The sequence below is a fragment of the Ricinus communis genome, chromosome 3 (genome assembly GCF_019578655.1).
Source record: "Ricinus communis isolate WT05 ecotype wild-type chromosome 3, ASM1957865v1, whole genome shotgun sequence".
NCBI classification, from domain to species: Eukaryota; Viridiplantae; Streptophyta; class Magnoliopsida; order Malpighiales; family Euphorbiaceae; genus Ricinus; species Ricinus communis.
This window is the reverse complement of record NC_063258.1, coordinates 22533557-22549514: the sequence shown is the minus strand read 5'-3', so window position 1 is coordinate 22549514 and position 15958 is coordinate 22533557. Positions and strand designations below refer to the sequence as shown.

Here is a 15958-nt window from a genome sequence, read left to right as displayed (position 1 = left end):
AAGATGAGAGCTTTACCAATCTTTAAACCCTAATTATGCCAATTGGGAAGCTTACTCAGGCCTCAAAAAAGACAACCTTGTAACTTGAACAAAAAAAAGCTAATTTGTAATAAGGAACAAAAGGGTATTGAAATATTGCTGAATACATGCATGAAACGTAGGCTATGGCAATGGGTTTAAGTGGATTTTATTCAAAATGGTTGGCAACAGCCACTATAACAGTAGCTCTTGCTGCTCTTTCTGCCTCGACAGCCGTCTCTTGTATGCTCATACTTTCTCTCTTTCCCTGTATTTATGGTCTTTATATACCTTATATATCTAAATTGTCTTCTTTCAGTTTATTTTTGCAAGAAGAAATCAGAAATTTTGGACTTGAAGGTTAAAGAACTTGAAATTTCTCTCAATTCTTCTTTGCAAAAATGTGCTGCTGAAAGGCAAGGTCGAATCAGAGCCCAACAAGTATAGTTATATTTATCCAACTTACCTTTCACAGTTTTATAACTTTCTTTATGGTCTTTTAGCATTTAACAGGTATATTATTTACTTCTTCATGTTCTTTTTTTTTCAAAAAAATAAAATTATTACATTATATTACATACAGGCTCTGAGGGAGGCATTAACAGCAGAACCCAAGGCCGGGAACTTGGAGCAGACTTCTTTTTATCCTATGGCGCCTATAGGTTTTGTACAATCTTGCTTCTCTACCAGGTAACAGAAATGTTAATGTTTAGTTATCTCAAGGGTTGTTTTATTTTTATTGATAAAAAAGAAAAAAAGGGGTTTTTTTTATTTTGTGGGTAATAAATTGTGGATTAATAGAAATTAATTATGTTTTTGCTATTTGATTGTGACCGAAGTTGCAATTTGTATTCTGATTCTGTAGCATATTAAAAAAGCTATTCTTTTTCAGTTAGAAGGAATATAAGAATGTTTCAATCAATAATAATTTCATAATTTTGCATATGTACTTGTATCCAAAATAGAGGTCCACAAATATAAAGTGTAAATTTGTGCTTGCTGGTAGGCCTACTGCAACTTGTGATGGCCAGCACTGATCAACTGTGATTTGGTGAATAAGTGGGTATGTGCTTATTGGTTCTCTTGTAGGTTCTTTCCTCTTCTAACAATATTGTGAAAGTTTAGGAAACAACTTTCCGTTTTGAGTGAATACAATGACATTAACTAATCAGATGTTGGTTTTCTTGGAAAATGTAGTTTAGAAAGCATTGAGACATTTGTATGAATATTGTATTCCTTCAAACTTCTCAGCTATGATGCATTAGAACTGCAGAAACTAAAACATTCATTTACTCAATAAAATTTAGGTCAACAGTTCCATCTTTTCTTCAATACAGTACTTAAATCAGAGACAGTTTGCTTTGCATTCTCATATTGAATTCCAGCTATCAATGAATCCTATAGTCTGAGGATAATTGATAATGCAAAACCCTCATATTCACAAATTTTTCCAAGTATTTTCATGTCAGTCAGTCTATCTTCATAAGCCTTTCTGAAGTGTTGAGCAGACAAGTACTGTTTTCCAGTATCCCATACTAAAAACAACATTTAGAACTCTGATAATAATGCATCATCCCCTTGAACAAAGATGATCATCAACACAATTTCCAGCCTGGCCTGAGCCTCAGTTGATAAATGAACACCTTTCCAGATTGATAATCACGTTCAATAGGGATTCAAGAAGCAGATAAGAGGTGCTTACAATTACTATATAACTAGCAGCAGCAATAATTTCTGTTTTATGCACTGAATCTGTAGTCTTTATGTGTTTATTACTTCATTAATGCTAACCACATTATAAAACCTTTTACGAGGTTTTTGTCCTGCAAGATTAACTTGCACAAAGGCATCCACCAAATTTCTCTTTATTTCCACCTTGGCACTTACACTGGACTTCTAAGATTGAATATGGATGCTAGGTTTCTAAGATTAAGAGATATCATATAAATTAAAGCATTGAAACCAAAGTAGTGCTTGAAAAAAGAGCAACAATGCAAATGTCTCAGTCACATATCTGTTGCTGAGGACTGAATATGTTGGATCTTAATCATGTGAAAGCATGGTTCAAGTTGCAAGTTAAGACCTTCTGTCAGCAGTCTTAATGCAGTTTCATTACATGTTTATGCTGATAGACCTGCTCTATCTTATGCACGTTCTAACATATCTTTGAAATTCCAAATGTTTTCTGCAGTTTTATATGTACATATTACGGAAGTACCTTGGGAAATATGTGCACATAGTTAACTTGCATGCATCAACTGTAGTTTAATTTGCCTAATGGAGTATCACTGAATTTGCAGAAACGGAACCCCAAGGCAACCTTTACTTGTACCTCTTGCTAGGGCGTGCTTAGTATTCAATTCTGCTCGGGTTCCTCCGGCATCTCTTGAGGGTCTTGTAGAATATTCTCATTGCTGGATTGTTTATGTATTTCACTTAAACACAGATTTAGAAAAGTTATGGAAGCAACCATCTAGATCAAAGTTCAAAGCAAAGGTATGAGAAGCTACTGGATATATTTTCTAGTTTTGCATCTATAAAGAATTGTTTCTTATGTAAACGCTTCTACAAAAGCTTGCTGGATGGATAGGTTAGAGTTCCAAGACTGAAAGGTGGAAGGATGGGAGTCTTTGCTACACGATCCCCACATCGACCATGTCCTATCGGACTCACTGTTGCAAAGGTTGGACAAGTTCTTCTATGTGCATACTTGTATTATGATTATTTTCTATGCTAATTCTGAAAGGAGAAAAATGAATGTAGTGTTAGTTAACTTAGACTAATATCAAGTTTGATTTGGTACAGGAACGGGATAATTTAATCTGATAATTAGTATGAGCTAGGATTCACATGAGATGCTTCTTCTGAAGTGTTTCTGTCACCGTGTATATTATTGAGAAGTTAAAAACTTGTAAAAGTAAAAAATAATAAAATGTTTCTGTAGGAATAGGAAATGCTTTCACCTATCACATACTAAGTTCTCCTGTCTACTTTAGGTGGAGGCAGTGCAAGGTAATACAGTTCTTCTCTCTGGTGTAGATCTGGTGGATGGGACAGTAAGTCTTCCATTCTTTACCTTTGGTTTCTTTTCCCTGATTTACACGCTCTCTATGCAATTATCAAGCATTGTTCTGATCTGAACTCCCATGTGGTTTTGAAACTTTTGGTTTCTCTTGTTGTTTAATTTTTATTTGTAGCCAGTTCTTGACATCAAACCTTATCTACCATACTGTGATAGCATTCAAGGAGCAGCAGTGCCAAAGTGGGTGATGGTAAGTATCAATATAAATCTTTAGTTCATGCTATTCATAAGAAACATCGTCATAATATCGTGACAGTATGGCTATCGTTTGTATGTAAGCATTTAAGAAATTTATCATTTGTGTTATAAAAATGTGAGCATAACATCAAAGGAATAAATAGTGTGTAATCTAACAAAGGATTTAACTTCCATGGTATAAGAATGAGTAGTAATATTGCTGATATTAGAGGGACTACTTCTGTAAGATTGGATATATATTCACATGTATGTGTTTATTGTTAGAGCTGGTTTATCGTTTCTATGACTCCTTTAATATGCTGAATTAATACGTGGTGTCTGTACAGGAGGACAATATGCTAGCAGTAGCTTCTGTTAGCTTTTCTGATGGCTTCTCTTCCTTACTTGCTGATTGTTGGGAAACAGTGGTAAGTTCTTTAACATCTGCTGTAAATAATATTCCATTAGTTGTATGACTCTGTGGTGCACGGTCCTATTTTTAACTGAGAAATTATGTATTAATTTAAATCTTACATCTAAAGTTTCAAATTGTATTTTATAATAGTAATTTCCTTATCTATTAATTTAGTTTTCTCTTAAAAAATAAGTGTTCTAAATAAAGACGAAAATCAAAAGGCTATTCTCCACTTCAGAAGCAATAAAAAAAAGAAATGCTAAAGTAAGGAGTCTTAGGAGGAATAATGTACAAATGTGAATGGGTTACCAATGAAAACTAACTATTATTATTAGGTTCGAACCAATGTCTTTCTCTTTTTTTTTTTGGACTGGACGACCAGAATATCACATGTATTGGAGATCAACAGATGATTTAATTGTCGTCAAACTTCCAACTATTTGTACCAATATCTTTTCCTTTGGGGGCTAGATCGTTTTTGGTCTATTTGCACCTGATTCAGCCAATCTCCATTTCAATGACGAGAACCTATTAAGAAATTGGGAGGTTGTTGTGCCTGGTATTTTTTCTAGAACTATGCAGCTGTAAAATGCCCTATCTGCTGGATGGGACCTCCATTACTCAACTGTTAGAGAAAACTATCCAATCCGTTGCTGTGAGAAACGTTCACTAACTTCTCATACAAGATAAAAGTATCCATCCCTTCCTAATTCATTTGCAAATCTCCTCTCTATGCAACTACCTTCCTTCTATAGATAGTAGATACATGCCATGTTTTGCAAGAATTGCCATTTAAAAAAGAAAATGAATGCGTTACCTACAAAACATCCAGTTTTCATGAAGGTACATCCTTGTTAAACATGTAAGAGAATTTAAGCATCTTAGTTCTTGGTTAATCCTATCTTACTGGTGGACATTTATACTCCTTTCCCATTTGATATTACAGCTTTCTTGTCTTTAAAGATTTGGATTTGAGCAAAGAAATTGAGAGAAACATAAACTAGGTTTGAAGATGTTTAGGTCTCCAACCTACAGAGAATACCATTTCCACCTTGTTAGTTTCTTGTGAAATTTCTCCAAGATTCAGTCCTTAGGACTTGTCTCTGAACTTAGCCTGCAAAAGGACAAGTATGCTAAAGGAAGGGTATGTTTGGGAGAGGGGGAAATGGAGGTTTCTTGCCTTTTGGGTACCACACGCCATTTTCCCTTGCCCTCAATTTCCCTCAATCCACTTTTAGTATGGATACCGCTTGAAAACAATGTAAATGCCGGTAATCAACCACTTTCTAGCTATGGGATAAATTCTTGCTCACTTGCAGTTACCTATAACTTGTTATCATTTATGGAATGAAAATTGCTGGTGTAATTTCTCATTTGATAGAAATGCCCTATTCAACGTCGTGACTGAATTTTTCTGTTCTTTTTTCTTTTTTTTATTATTTATTATTCCACCAAATTTCATTTCCTCCTATTGATGATTTCTAACCCAGATTTGCTTTGTTATAGAAAAAGAAGTCGCTGTATGCATCATCTGATGAGCTGCAATGCTTGATCAGGCAAGTGCTTTCATGGGATATCCGATCAGTATCTCAACGAAACCAACCTCATAAACCCTTTTATAAGAATGGAAATGTTAATTCTTCACATGGTTCTCTACATTCAGCCTGCAAACATGATGAAGACATTTCCAGCCATGAAGATGACCAAGTGTTTCATTCTGAAAATGTAATCTATCACCTAGTTCTGGAAAGAATCAATGTCTCATACAGAATCAACAACAATGGCAATGTAATTGTAGAGGAAGCTACAATATCAACAGAAACAGAAACAGAAAAGACTCCAAATGGCAATCAAAACTGATGCATCTATTTGATGTCCTGTCGCTAAGCTGTTATCTTCTTGTATTACTTCTTTCCAACTTCCCATCATAGTTTTGGTGACAACAATAGCTAACAGCAGGTATGGTCTGTAGAGAAGATTTTGGCAACTCATATTACATTTTAACCGTTGATTTTGTTGGTGAAACAGTGCTGCTGCTTCTTGCTTTTTTCTTTGACAAATGAAATTTTATGATGATTGCAATGTGATGATCCTTCATATTTTTCATTTCCCAGTTGGGCACTATCAGTTTTACTAGTGGTTGAATAAAAAACAACACAACAATATTATATAACACTATGCTCCTCTATGTAATTGCCAAAGATAAGAGAAAAAAGGCATCATTAATTGATTGACGAATGAAAACCCACCAATTTATATATTTTTCTACAAGCAGTATGTTATTGTGTGGTCACCAAACTGTCCCACATCATTAATTGATTGACCTAAAAGGCCTATCAGTTCAATATGATATGAACTTGAGGATCTAGGAAACCCATTACCAGTTCACCATCTTAGATGGATGATTCGATCCCATTCCTAGATATTCTTTTTCTTTTGGAGACCGAGCACAAAGGAAAAGAATATCTTAGACCTTTGGTTTTAGTTTTGTGATTGGGGTCTTATGGAGCAAGAAAGGCAAGCAGAAGTGCTTACTTTTACAAAGAGAAGAGTTGAGCAGTTTTGTACATCTGGTAACGTGATAGATCTGCAATATGGGCTCGATCCGAATCTAATATGTCTGCTTGGCAATTGTGATAAAATATTAGAAGAATTCAATATCAACAAACAGTCAGGTTCCGAATTTTGATGAAATTACCCTCATACGAATTTTGACAAAAAAAATCGTAAGAAAAAAAAAATTGACTGTAAAAAAAAAAAGATTTTCTCCCAAATTTCCGTACTTTTGTAAAATTTCCTTCTTTTTTTTTTCTAAGTTGCAGTTATACATTGGTTTATTTCTTTTTCCAGTTTTTTCTTCTATTTTTCTATTTTTTTTATTCCCCATTATTTGCCCTTAATGAACTAAAAAGGGAGTTAAATTGATGGATTGGAAGAATAACCGGTAATTAAAAATTTTGAGTAAAAACATAGTAGAGAAGAAAGAGCATATAAATTTATTGTAGTTTGAGTATTAACTACATTCATTGTCCAATTTCTAATTGAGCATTCCATTAATCACTAATATAATTATAATGGAGTTTTGACAAACTCACTCCTAACTTAATGTTTAGGCTCATACCCAACCTCATAATTTATGTTTTATGGATAATACACAACCTTATAAGAGTTTTGATCATATAATAACTTTTAAACACAATTTAGATATTTTAGATGACATTACAACATGCAACGAGCAAAAACGCCCCCCAACAACCAAAATAACTCAAGATTGTAAAGAAATGAATGCAAGAAGGTAAAAATTGAAACTCAATGAATGTGCACTCTAGAATATTATTGATTAATCATTAAAGGTCATTTGAGGTGGTATTTATACTTTAGAAACCTCAAAGAGCTGTTACACATAAAATGGTAGCTAGGCCTTCCTTTTTTGCTTTTACACAGTGCATTAAAATGCACAGTTAGTGTGCAAACCCCGGTCGTGCTTCTTACTTCGCGATCACAATTCTCAAAAATCCTCCAACGGCCAGTACACATGTTAGCTAGTGATTTAGCGTTTCATAAATACCTTTTGGCAGCTTGCAATCGTTTTAAAAAGGTATGAAAGTCGTGATCGCACTTTGGAATGTTGCGATCACGATTTTAAGTCAGGGAAAGGTAAATCTCTCTTGCTTCATAATATTTCTTTTCGCGATAGCGCTTTTAAGGCATGCATCACGATTCTTGAATGTTGACTTAACCACTGGCTGAGATTTGAATTTTTCGGTCGTATAAATAGATTTGCCACTACACTTTTAAGATCAAATAATTTATGCTATGGTAATTAAGATTATTTCTTAATAGATTTAGTCACCTGTTAAATTATATTATATAAGATATTAATGATACTCAATTTAAGTGTCAAGATCAAAATTAGAGACTTAAATTAAGTTGAAAATACTTAAGTTAACATCTACTAGGTCGTAGTTTTTTCTCTTCAATTGTCCATTTTCTTTTCTTTTTTCTTTTTCATTTTTGTCACTAGATTATCTTTTCTAATCTTTAAGTACTATATAATCATGGAAAAATAATATAAATTCTGGCAATGAAGCTAATTTGTTAAATGAAATCGAGGAAGAAAAGGCAAACTGGAAATTATCTTTTTTTTTTTTTCTAATAACTTCAAAGATTCTTATAGTTATCTATATATAATGTGAAGAAGTAGAAGTATTTAATACTTTTATGCTTTTCATATTATTAATTTATGAGATGCAGATTAAAAAGAATAGTTGATCACACTTGAAATTGATATTGCAGATGAAGAAAAAGTAGTTGTTTATATTGAAGAATAATTTAAAAATTAGTTTGTTTAACGTTTTAAGTTTTAAATACTAGCAGTAATATAATAGTTCATATTTATAATTTATAGTTTATAGGATGTTTAGTTTAATTTTCTTAAGAATATCAGCAAATATTTTAATTAAACATTTTATTTTATATTTAATTAATTTTATTTTATATTTAGTGAAATGTGTGTTATCTTGCTTAGTTTAAACTTAGCAGTAACCTATATAAACTCAATAGAAATTAATAAGAAATTTCACATAAATTAATAAAAAATATAAGAAATAAATTAGAAACCAACTGAAAATAAATAAAAATTCAACCAAAACTAAATAGAAACCAATCAGAAACTCAACCAAAACCAACAAAAACTAAATGAAAACTAAACCAAGAGAAACAAATAAAAAATCAACTAAAACTAAATAGAAACTCAACATAAACCATACAAAAAGAAATCAGAAACCAACCAAAACTAAACAAAACTTCAATAGAAACCAATAAAAACTTAATTTAAACCAAATAGAAACTCAACAGAAACCAATCAAAACTCAAATTGAAACCAATAGAAACCAAAAGTAACTCCACTGAAACTAGTTAAAACTAGTAAATTATTTCTAGAGAAATAACGACCACAACCCACCACAAATATTGATGAACCAAAATCCTCCATTCCCAAATTAAGGACAAGCTCCTCAAAGAAAACTACGTTTGGAAAAAACACTCAAATCTTTCATGACAGTTATCTATGATAGAATGGAGAGGAATAAAAAGAAAACCGACTCCATAGAAGCTTCAATGAAGCGATTGAAGATCAAATCGGGCAAATTACTAAAGCTGTACAAGAGAACAAGAAAGGAAAATTGCCAAGTCAACCTGAGCAAGCTAAAACAATCATTATTCTTAATGATGGTGAATTATTTGATAATAATATTAAAAATTTAATTGAAAAAAATTCTTCTTATGCAGGTACATCAAAAGAAGATAGACTAGTTGATGTGGAAATAACTGAAGGTGGTTTATAAAAAGAAGGAAGAGTAGAACCCAATCTTGGGCAGAAAAAGAAAGACAATGAGGCATTTTTAGAACTTGAGTTTTATAAGGCAGTTGAGCCTTATAAGGCTTCTATTCCATTCCTTAACAGATTAAAAGAAAGCAAACAGGATAAACAATTCTTTGAATTTTTTGATATGCTTTCTAACGTTAACATTAATTTGCCTTTGTTGGATGTTATTAGAAGTATGCCAACTTATGCCAAGTTCTTCAAAGAGATAAATTCCAAAAAAATGAGATATGAGAATAATGAAAAAGTTATGGTATCTGAAACAATAAGTTTCGTTCTCCAACAATAATTACCTTGAAGACGACAAGATCCTGGGAGCTTTACTATTGATATTATAATGGGAGATAAGAAAGTTGCTAAAGTCATGTTGGATGTGGGAGCAAGTATTAACTTGATGTCATACTCAATATATACAGAACTTGGAGTGGGAGAATTGAAACCAACTACCATGTCTCTACAACTTGCTGATAGGTCAATAAAATATCCAAGAGGCACAGTGGAAGATTTGCTAATTCAGGTAGGAAAACTGATAATCACTGCTGACTTTGTGGTTCTTGACATTAAAAATACACCAGCAAGGGATAATGAGCAAACAATACTCCTTGGTAGATCTTTCATGACAACTACCAAAATAGTTATTGATGTGCATAATGGGAAGCTGACTATGACAGTTTTAGGAGAGACTGTAGAATTCAAAGTGTTTGATTCTCTAACTCTATCTCCTAGTATTACAATTGATGAATGTCCATATGGTGATTGTATGGATTATTTTGTTTATGAAACTTATTTACAAGATATGGATGATAAGTTAGAAATTGCATTAACATTGAAAAAAATTGAAGAAAAATTAGACGAGGAAGTCTTAGACTTTCGTGATAAGTTAGATGAAGCTATTCTAGTGTCACTTGATGAAAACACTATTGAGCTTTTAGATTCTCTCATTGGAAAAGAATTACAAATTATTAATGAACCACCTAAACTTGAGCTTAAGAAGTTGCCTAACATACTTAAATATGTCTTCTTGGGAGAAGGAAATAGATACCCAGTAATTGTAGCTTTTGATCTTTCTTCTTCAGAAGAAGAGGCAACTATTAGAGAATTAAGAAGACTTAAGAAGGCTATTGGTGGAGATTTCTGACATTAAAGGTATTATAAAATTATTATAGAGGATAATATCAAAGATGTTAGAGATATCCAAAGAAGGCTTAATCCTAATATGAAAAGGGTGGTGAAAAAGGAAGTCCAAAAGTTAATGAATGAGGGTATTATATACCCTATAGCTGATAGTAATTGGATAAGCCCTGTTCATGTAGTACCTCAGAAGTCAAGTATTACAGTTGTTAAGAATAAAAAAGGGGAGTTAATTCCCACAAGAATGACAACAGGGTGGAGAATGTGTATAGACTATAGGAAGCTAAACACTGCAACAAAGAATGATCATTTTTCCTTTCCTTTTATTAATAAAATTTTAGAGTATTTAGCAAGTCATGGATTTTTCTATTTTCTTGATAAACTTTTAGGTTAATATCAGGTACCCATTGTACCTGAAGATCAAGAAAAGACAACGTTCACCTGTCCATGTGGAACTTTTGCATTTAGAAGGATGTCGTTTGGACTTTGCAGTGCACCTGCAATTTTTCAAAGATGTATGCTTTCTATTTTCTTTGATATGTTAGAAGACTGCATCGAGGTATTTATGGATGATTTTTCAGTTTTTGGCTCCTTATTTGATGCATGTCTAAGTAATTTGACTCGTGTTTTGAAAGATGCATTCAGAGTAACTTGACTTTGAGTTGGAAAAAGAGTTATTTTATATTAAACATGGTATTATGCTAGGATACGTGCTTTCTAGTAAAGGTATTGAAGTTGAAGAGGCAAAAATTGATTTAATTGCTAAATTGCCCCCTCCTGCTTTGGTAAAGGACATTAGAAGTTTTCTTGACCATGTAGAATTTTATAGGCGTTTTACTAAAGACTTTTCTAAAATTGCTCGTTCTTTAATTGAGTTGCTGGCTAAGGATGTTAACTTTATTTTTTATGATGCATGCCTTTCTACTTTTAATACTTTGAAAGAAAAATTGACTAGTGCATTTATTATTATGGCACCTGATTGGTCTATTCCCTTTGAAATAATATGTAATGTATATGATTATGCTATAGGAGCAATTCTAGGCCAAAAAGTTGATACAACTTTACATGTCATATATTATGCTAGCAAAACTTTTAATGATGCCCAAATGAACTATTCAACAATTGAAAAAGAATTTCTAGCTGTTGTGTTTTTACTTGATAAATTTAGATCTTACTTGATCGGATCTAAAGTTATTGTGCATTTAGATCATACAGCTTTGAGATATCTTTTGACTAAGCCTAATATTAAACCACGACTTATTAGGTGGGTGCTCTTATTGCAAGAATTTGATATAGAGATAAAAGATTAAAAGGATAGTGAAAATGTGGTTGTTGATCATTTTTCGAGGTTGATTTCCGATTTTGATAACCAATATTCTAAGAAAGTAATTAATGAGATCTTTCCTGATGAACAATTGTTTGTGGTGAATCATGAGCCATGGTATGCTGACATTGTAAATTATTTGGCTTGTGGCATTATGAGACATAATTTAACATAGTAAGAAAAGAAAATATTTTTATCTGTATATAGGCATTATTATTAGGATAACCTGTATTTGCTTAAACATTGTTCGCATCATATGATAAAAGATATGTTCTTGAAGATGAACAACAAAGCATTATTACTTTTTGCCATGAGATGCATTGTAGAGGTTATTTTAGTGATAAGAAAACAGCCTACAAGGTTCTTCAATAGGTTTTTTTTTTTTTTTTGCCTTTATTATTTAAGGATGCTAATGTTTTTTGTGTCAAATGTGATGGATGCCAAAGAAGTAGAAATGTAAGCAAAAGGAATTAAATGCCTCAAACTTTAATCTTGTGGTTGAATTATTCGATATGTAGGGCATTAATTTATGAGACCCTTTTCACCTTCTCATGGTTATGAATATATATTTATTGTTGTTGACTATGTGTCTAAATAGGTATAAGCAATAGCTACCCAAACTAATGATGCTAATATTGTATATAAATTCATAAAGGATAATATTTTTAGCAGGTATGGAACACCTTGGGCAATCATTAGTGATGGGGGAACTTATTTTGCAACAAGGCATTTAGCGCCTTACTTAAGAAATATGGAGTAACTTGCAATCCCTTATCACCCACAAATATCAGGACAGGCGGAGGTAAGTAATAGGCAAATTAAGTTAGTTCTTGAGAAATCAGTGCGCACATCTAGAAAAGATTGGGCTACACACTTGAACAATACCCTTTGGACATATCATAAGGCTTATAAAACACCAATAGGAATGAGTCCTTATAGACTAGTTTATGGCAAGGCTTGCCATGTAGCAGTCGAATTAGAACATAAAGCGTATTGGACTATTAAGGAGCTTAATATGGACTTAACCAAAGCAGGTGAAGAGCACCTATTGCATCTAAACGAACTAGAAGAAATGCATAGTGCGACATTTGAGAATGTCAAACTATACAAAGAAAGGACCAAGAGGCAACATAATAAGAATTTACTTTGTAAGTCTTTTATCCCTGGAATGAAAATTCTATTATTTAACTCGCGTTTTAAACTTTTTTCAGAAAAACTTAGATTAAGATGAAATAGCCCCTTCGAAGTGGTAATAGTTTGTCCCCATGGTGCGGTGCATTACGTAACAACAAGACTCAAGAACAATTCAAGTAAATGGCCATCATTTAAAGTCATACTATGTAGGAATGGCTTATAGACATGAAGTGGAGTGCGTTGATGCACTACTAATTTGAACCTAAATCGACAATGTCTAGTTATAGACAATAAATTTAACACTTGTATATTTTACTTTTTATTTTTATGGTTTAAGTTTTAATTTTCAGTATTTTTCTTATTATTTTTAGTAACCTGCAAGAAATTCAAGCATCCTAGCACCTACATGAGTATCAAGTACAAAAGAGGAACTTCATGTGGTAACAATAAATTTACTAGTCAATATTGTCCTTCAAATGTTTATGAGATTTTGTGTATTACATGAGGGTAAATTATTTTTAATTATTGAGCATATAAACGTAGTGAAGAATTTTGAACTAGGATTTATGTTTCCTTGTAGGATTAGGACAAACAATTAAGGAGGAAATATAGATTTTAATTTCTAAAGATTAGAGATAACTAAATCCTAGACAAACTTGAATTAAAGAAAACACTATATATAGACCCTTCCTCTTCTTCATTAAGGGCTAATTTAAACAATTTCCTTTCTTTCTCATAGTTCTTAATAATAATGAACTCTAGGCAAAGAAACGTCAAGAAAGAAGTAAACTCTCCACCACCACTAAATCACTCTACACCCAAGTCCAACCCACTAAATTCAAGACTTACTTCTAGGAAATCTGAAAAAATTAGAAAGAGGGCACCTAAACCATTCCATTCACCAGCGATCCTATCTAATTCAAGACTAACGTTAATGCACAAGGAAAGAGCTAGAAGGTCCACATTTACACTATTCCCTCCACCTGAATTTTTTTAAAAAATTAGTGCCCAAGGAAAAAGGCTTAGGACAAGTATGACCTTAGGCCTGAAGAGATCACCGCCTTTTATACATATCGTAGAGTCTACCCAAGGTCAATGGAGAGGCCACTCACTCTTGAGAAAATAATAGAAATTGAAAATTCTAAAAGAAAATATCAAAAAAAGTACTTAATTGATGAAATCTTTTCAGGAGGAGAAGATTTGGAGGATCATAGTGAGGGTAAGTATGAAAGTGAGTGTGACATCACTACCTACTCAAAAAAAGGAAGAAGACGTCCCAGGAAGTATTAGTATGTCATACACGAACAAAACACGCCTAAAAGAGGTCAAGGAGCCCTAGAAAGGATGGCACACCATCGACTATAAAAAGAGAGAGGACATCCAAGAAAATATAATTAGTTTAGGGTTTAGAAATTCCTCAAGCTTGCTTGTCTTTAGTTAGGAATTTAGTTTTTAATTTTGTTATAGTCATCTTAGTTAGTTTTAGATTTAAATTTTTAGTTAAAATTTTATATTTGTTCATTTATTAATAAAATTTAAGAATTTAGTTCAAAATTTTCTTAAGTTCTCTATATTTAATTAAGTATATTTAAATATTAATAACAACTTAATTATATGTTTCTGACTAATTAATAACCCCTAAGATATATTTGGAAGCAATTAAAACTGCTTTGAAAAAAATTAATTTTTGGACGAGCCAACGTTATGGCAGCGCAAAAATCGCACGAGCTAGTAGCTTCGTCACTGTAGCATCACACGGGCCCGTAAGAAAGTGAGCAGTGGAGCACAACGAGCCCGCGAGGAGCACAGGCGCTGGCTGAGGAGAGCATCAATGAGACGCGGAGCATCAATGGGATGCTGGCCACTCGATGCGATGCCACCAACATGGCCGTGGAGCAGCCCGCGAGCCTCCCAGATGAGGAACGATGGATGGGCGCGCAGTCAGCAGGATGTGCGACACCAGCGGCACATGAGCGATGCCCAGCGAGTGCGCAAAAAACTCAGCAGCAGAGGCAGGCGCGGAAGCTGGCTGGCGAGGGAGACCTTCCACGAGGAACTGACGGTCAGCGGTGCCGTTGACCACACCTGCAGAATTTTTTTTTATTTTGATTTTTTTATTCATTCTTTAAGTTTTAATTAAAGGTATTTTGGATATACTTAACAACTTTAAGTAGACTTTGTCTTTTAATTAACCTATAATATCTTTTACAAAACTCTAAACTCATTTTTCTATATATATTCTTTCTTTTCTCTTATCTCTCCCACCTTACCTCCCTCCACCATTAACACCCAACTAAGCTTTCTCTCTCCTCGTTTTTCTTTCTCTCTCTATACAATACTCAATTTTTCTTTCATATCTAGTAAGTTTTAGTCTTCTAATCTAAGAGATCTCACACAACAAATGGCCCCAAGATCAAGATCAAGGAAGGAAAAAGGAAAAGAAGCTGCTTCAAGCTCTAACAATAAAGAACAAGATATGTTGGCCATGTATGGAGCACCATTTGATATCTGAAGCCATGAAGAATGTAATAGATTTTTGAGCTTAGCAAGTAAAGAACAAATACCTTGTAGGTTCTTGGATATTCCTTGCTTAATGAAATTGGGTATATTTAAGAGAATGATAGATTTATTAGCTAAGTTAAGATGGACAGATTTTGCATTTAAAGTTCTTCCATCCTGTAGTGAGTTAAGTTTAGAATTGTTTACTACATTGCAATATAATCCATACAATATAATCCATACAATGATAAAGAAATGAAAGTGAGATTATTTGGGCATGATTATACTATTACATGTGCAACTATAGTTCAAGCTTTTAATTTAAAGAAAGGAGGAATTTGTGAACAACACCATAAGTTTGATATAGATGAATTTTGGAAGAAATTGACGAAAGAGAATTCCCATGATATTAATACTATGCCAAATACTATTTTTATTGATCATTACTACTTGCTAATTTCAAAGTTTATGAGTGGTGAAATATTTGGAAGAAAAGAAACTAGTAAGGTGACGAAGCAAGAACTTAATTTTCTATAGTGTTTAGATAATAGCAAGTCAATTAATTTTATTGGCTTATTTTATCATGCAAAGTTTATTGAAAGGTCTCGCTAGACCAAAGAGTTATATAGGCCTAGGATACATTGTCATGGGTTTAGCTATTCATCTATGTGGATTTGATCCGAAAAACTCACCATATAAGGAAATTTTCTCTTTAGGGAATTTTGATATACATGCATTGGTTATATCAAATTTGGTACATATCTGTGGTGGCCTAATGTGCTTTATCGATCGCAA

At 32.9% G+C, this 15958-nt stretch overlaps 2 protein-coding genes across 8 annotated transcripts; both read left to right on the top strand.

Annotated features, from left to right (window-relative positions):
• Nucleotides 1-3: 3 nt before the first annotated feature.
• LOC8267915 (putative S-adenosylmethionine-dependent methyltransferase RcsF) lies at nt 4-5798 on the top strand. Of its 7 annotated transcripts, XM_025159554.2 has the most exons (10): nt 4-261; nt 338-459; nt 602-708; nt 2319-2514; nt 2609-2701; nt 3015-3074; nt 3216-3290; nt 3625-3705; nt 5199-5248; nt 5356-5570. In XM_025159554.2, exons 1-10 carry the CDS (start codon nt 165-167, stop codon nt 5366-5368), a joined length of 894 nt encoding a protein of 297 aa, XP_025015322.1. In that variant the 5' UTR covers nt 4-164; the 3' UTR covers nt 5369-5570. The 7 variants fall into 7 exon arrangements, with proteins under 7 accessions (XP_025015322.1, XP_002531745.1, XP_048228026.1 ...); XM_002531699.4 differs by having other exon boundaries at nt 6-261; nt 5199-5798; XM_048372069.1 differs by lacking the exon at nt 338-459 and having other exon boundaries at nt 8-261; nt 5199-5798.
• A 3614-nt stretch (nt 5799-9412) lies between these two features.
• Nucleotides 9413-10213, top strand: LOC107262253. The gene has a single exon (XM_015726948.2). The coding sequence runs from the start codon at nt 9413-9415 to the stop codon at nt 10211-10213; it is 801 nt and encodes a 266-aa protein (XP_015582434.2).
• Nucleotides 10214-15958: the final 5745 nt, after the last annotated feature.

What these genes read in the sequence shown, in the direction of transcription:
- LOC107262253 (XM_015726948.2), top strand. Translation starts at nt 9,413, where the DNA reads ATGGGAGATAAGAAAGTTGCTAAAGTCATGTTGGATGTGGGAGCAAGT.
- LOC8267915 (XM_002531699.4), top strand. Translation starts at nt 165, where the DNA reads ATGGCAATGGGTTTAAGTGGATTTTATTCAAAATGGTTGGCAACAGCC. An exon ending in GATCAAAGTTCAAAGCAAAG is followed by an intron (nt 2,515 to 2,608) that starts GTATGAGAAGCT and finishes CTGGATGGATAG; the next exon opens with GTTAGAGTTCCAAGACTGAA. An exon ending in TCGGACTCACTGTTGCAAAG is followed by an intron (nt 2,702 to 3,014) that starts GTTGGACAAGTT and finishes TGTCTACTTTAG; the next exon opens with GTGGAGGCAGTGCAAGGTAA.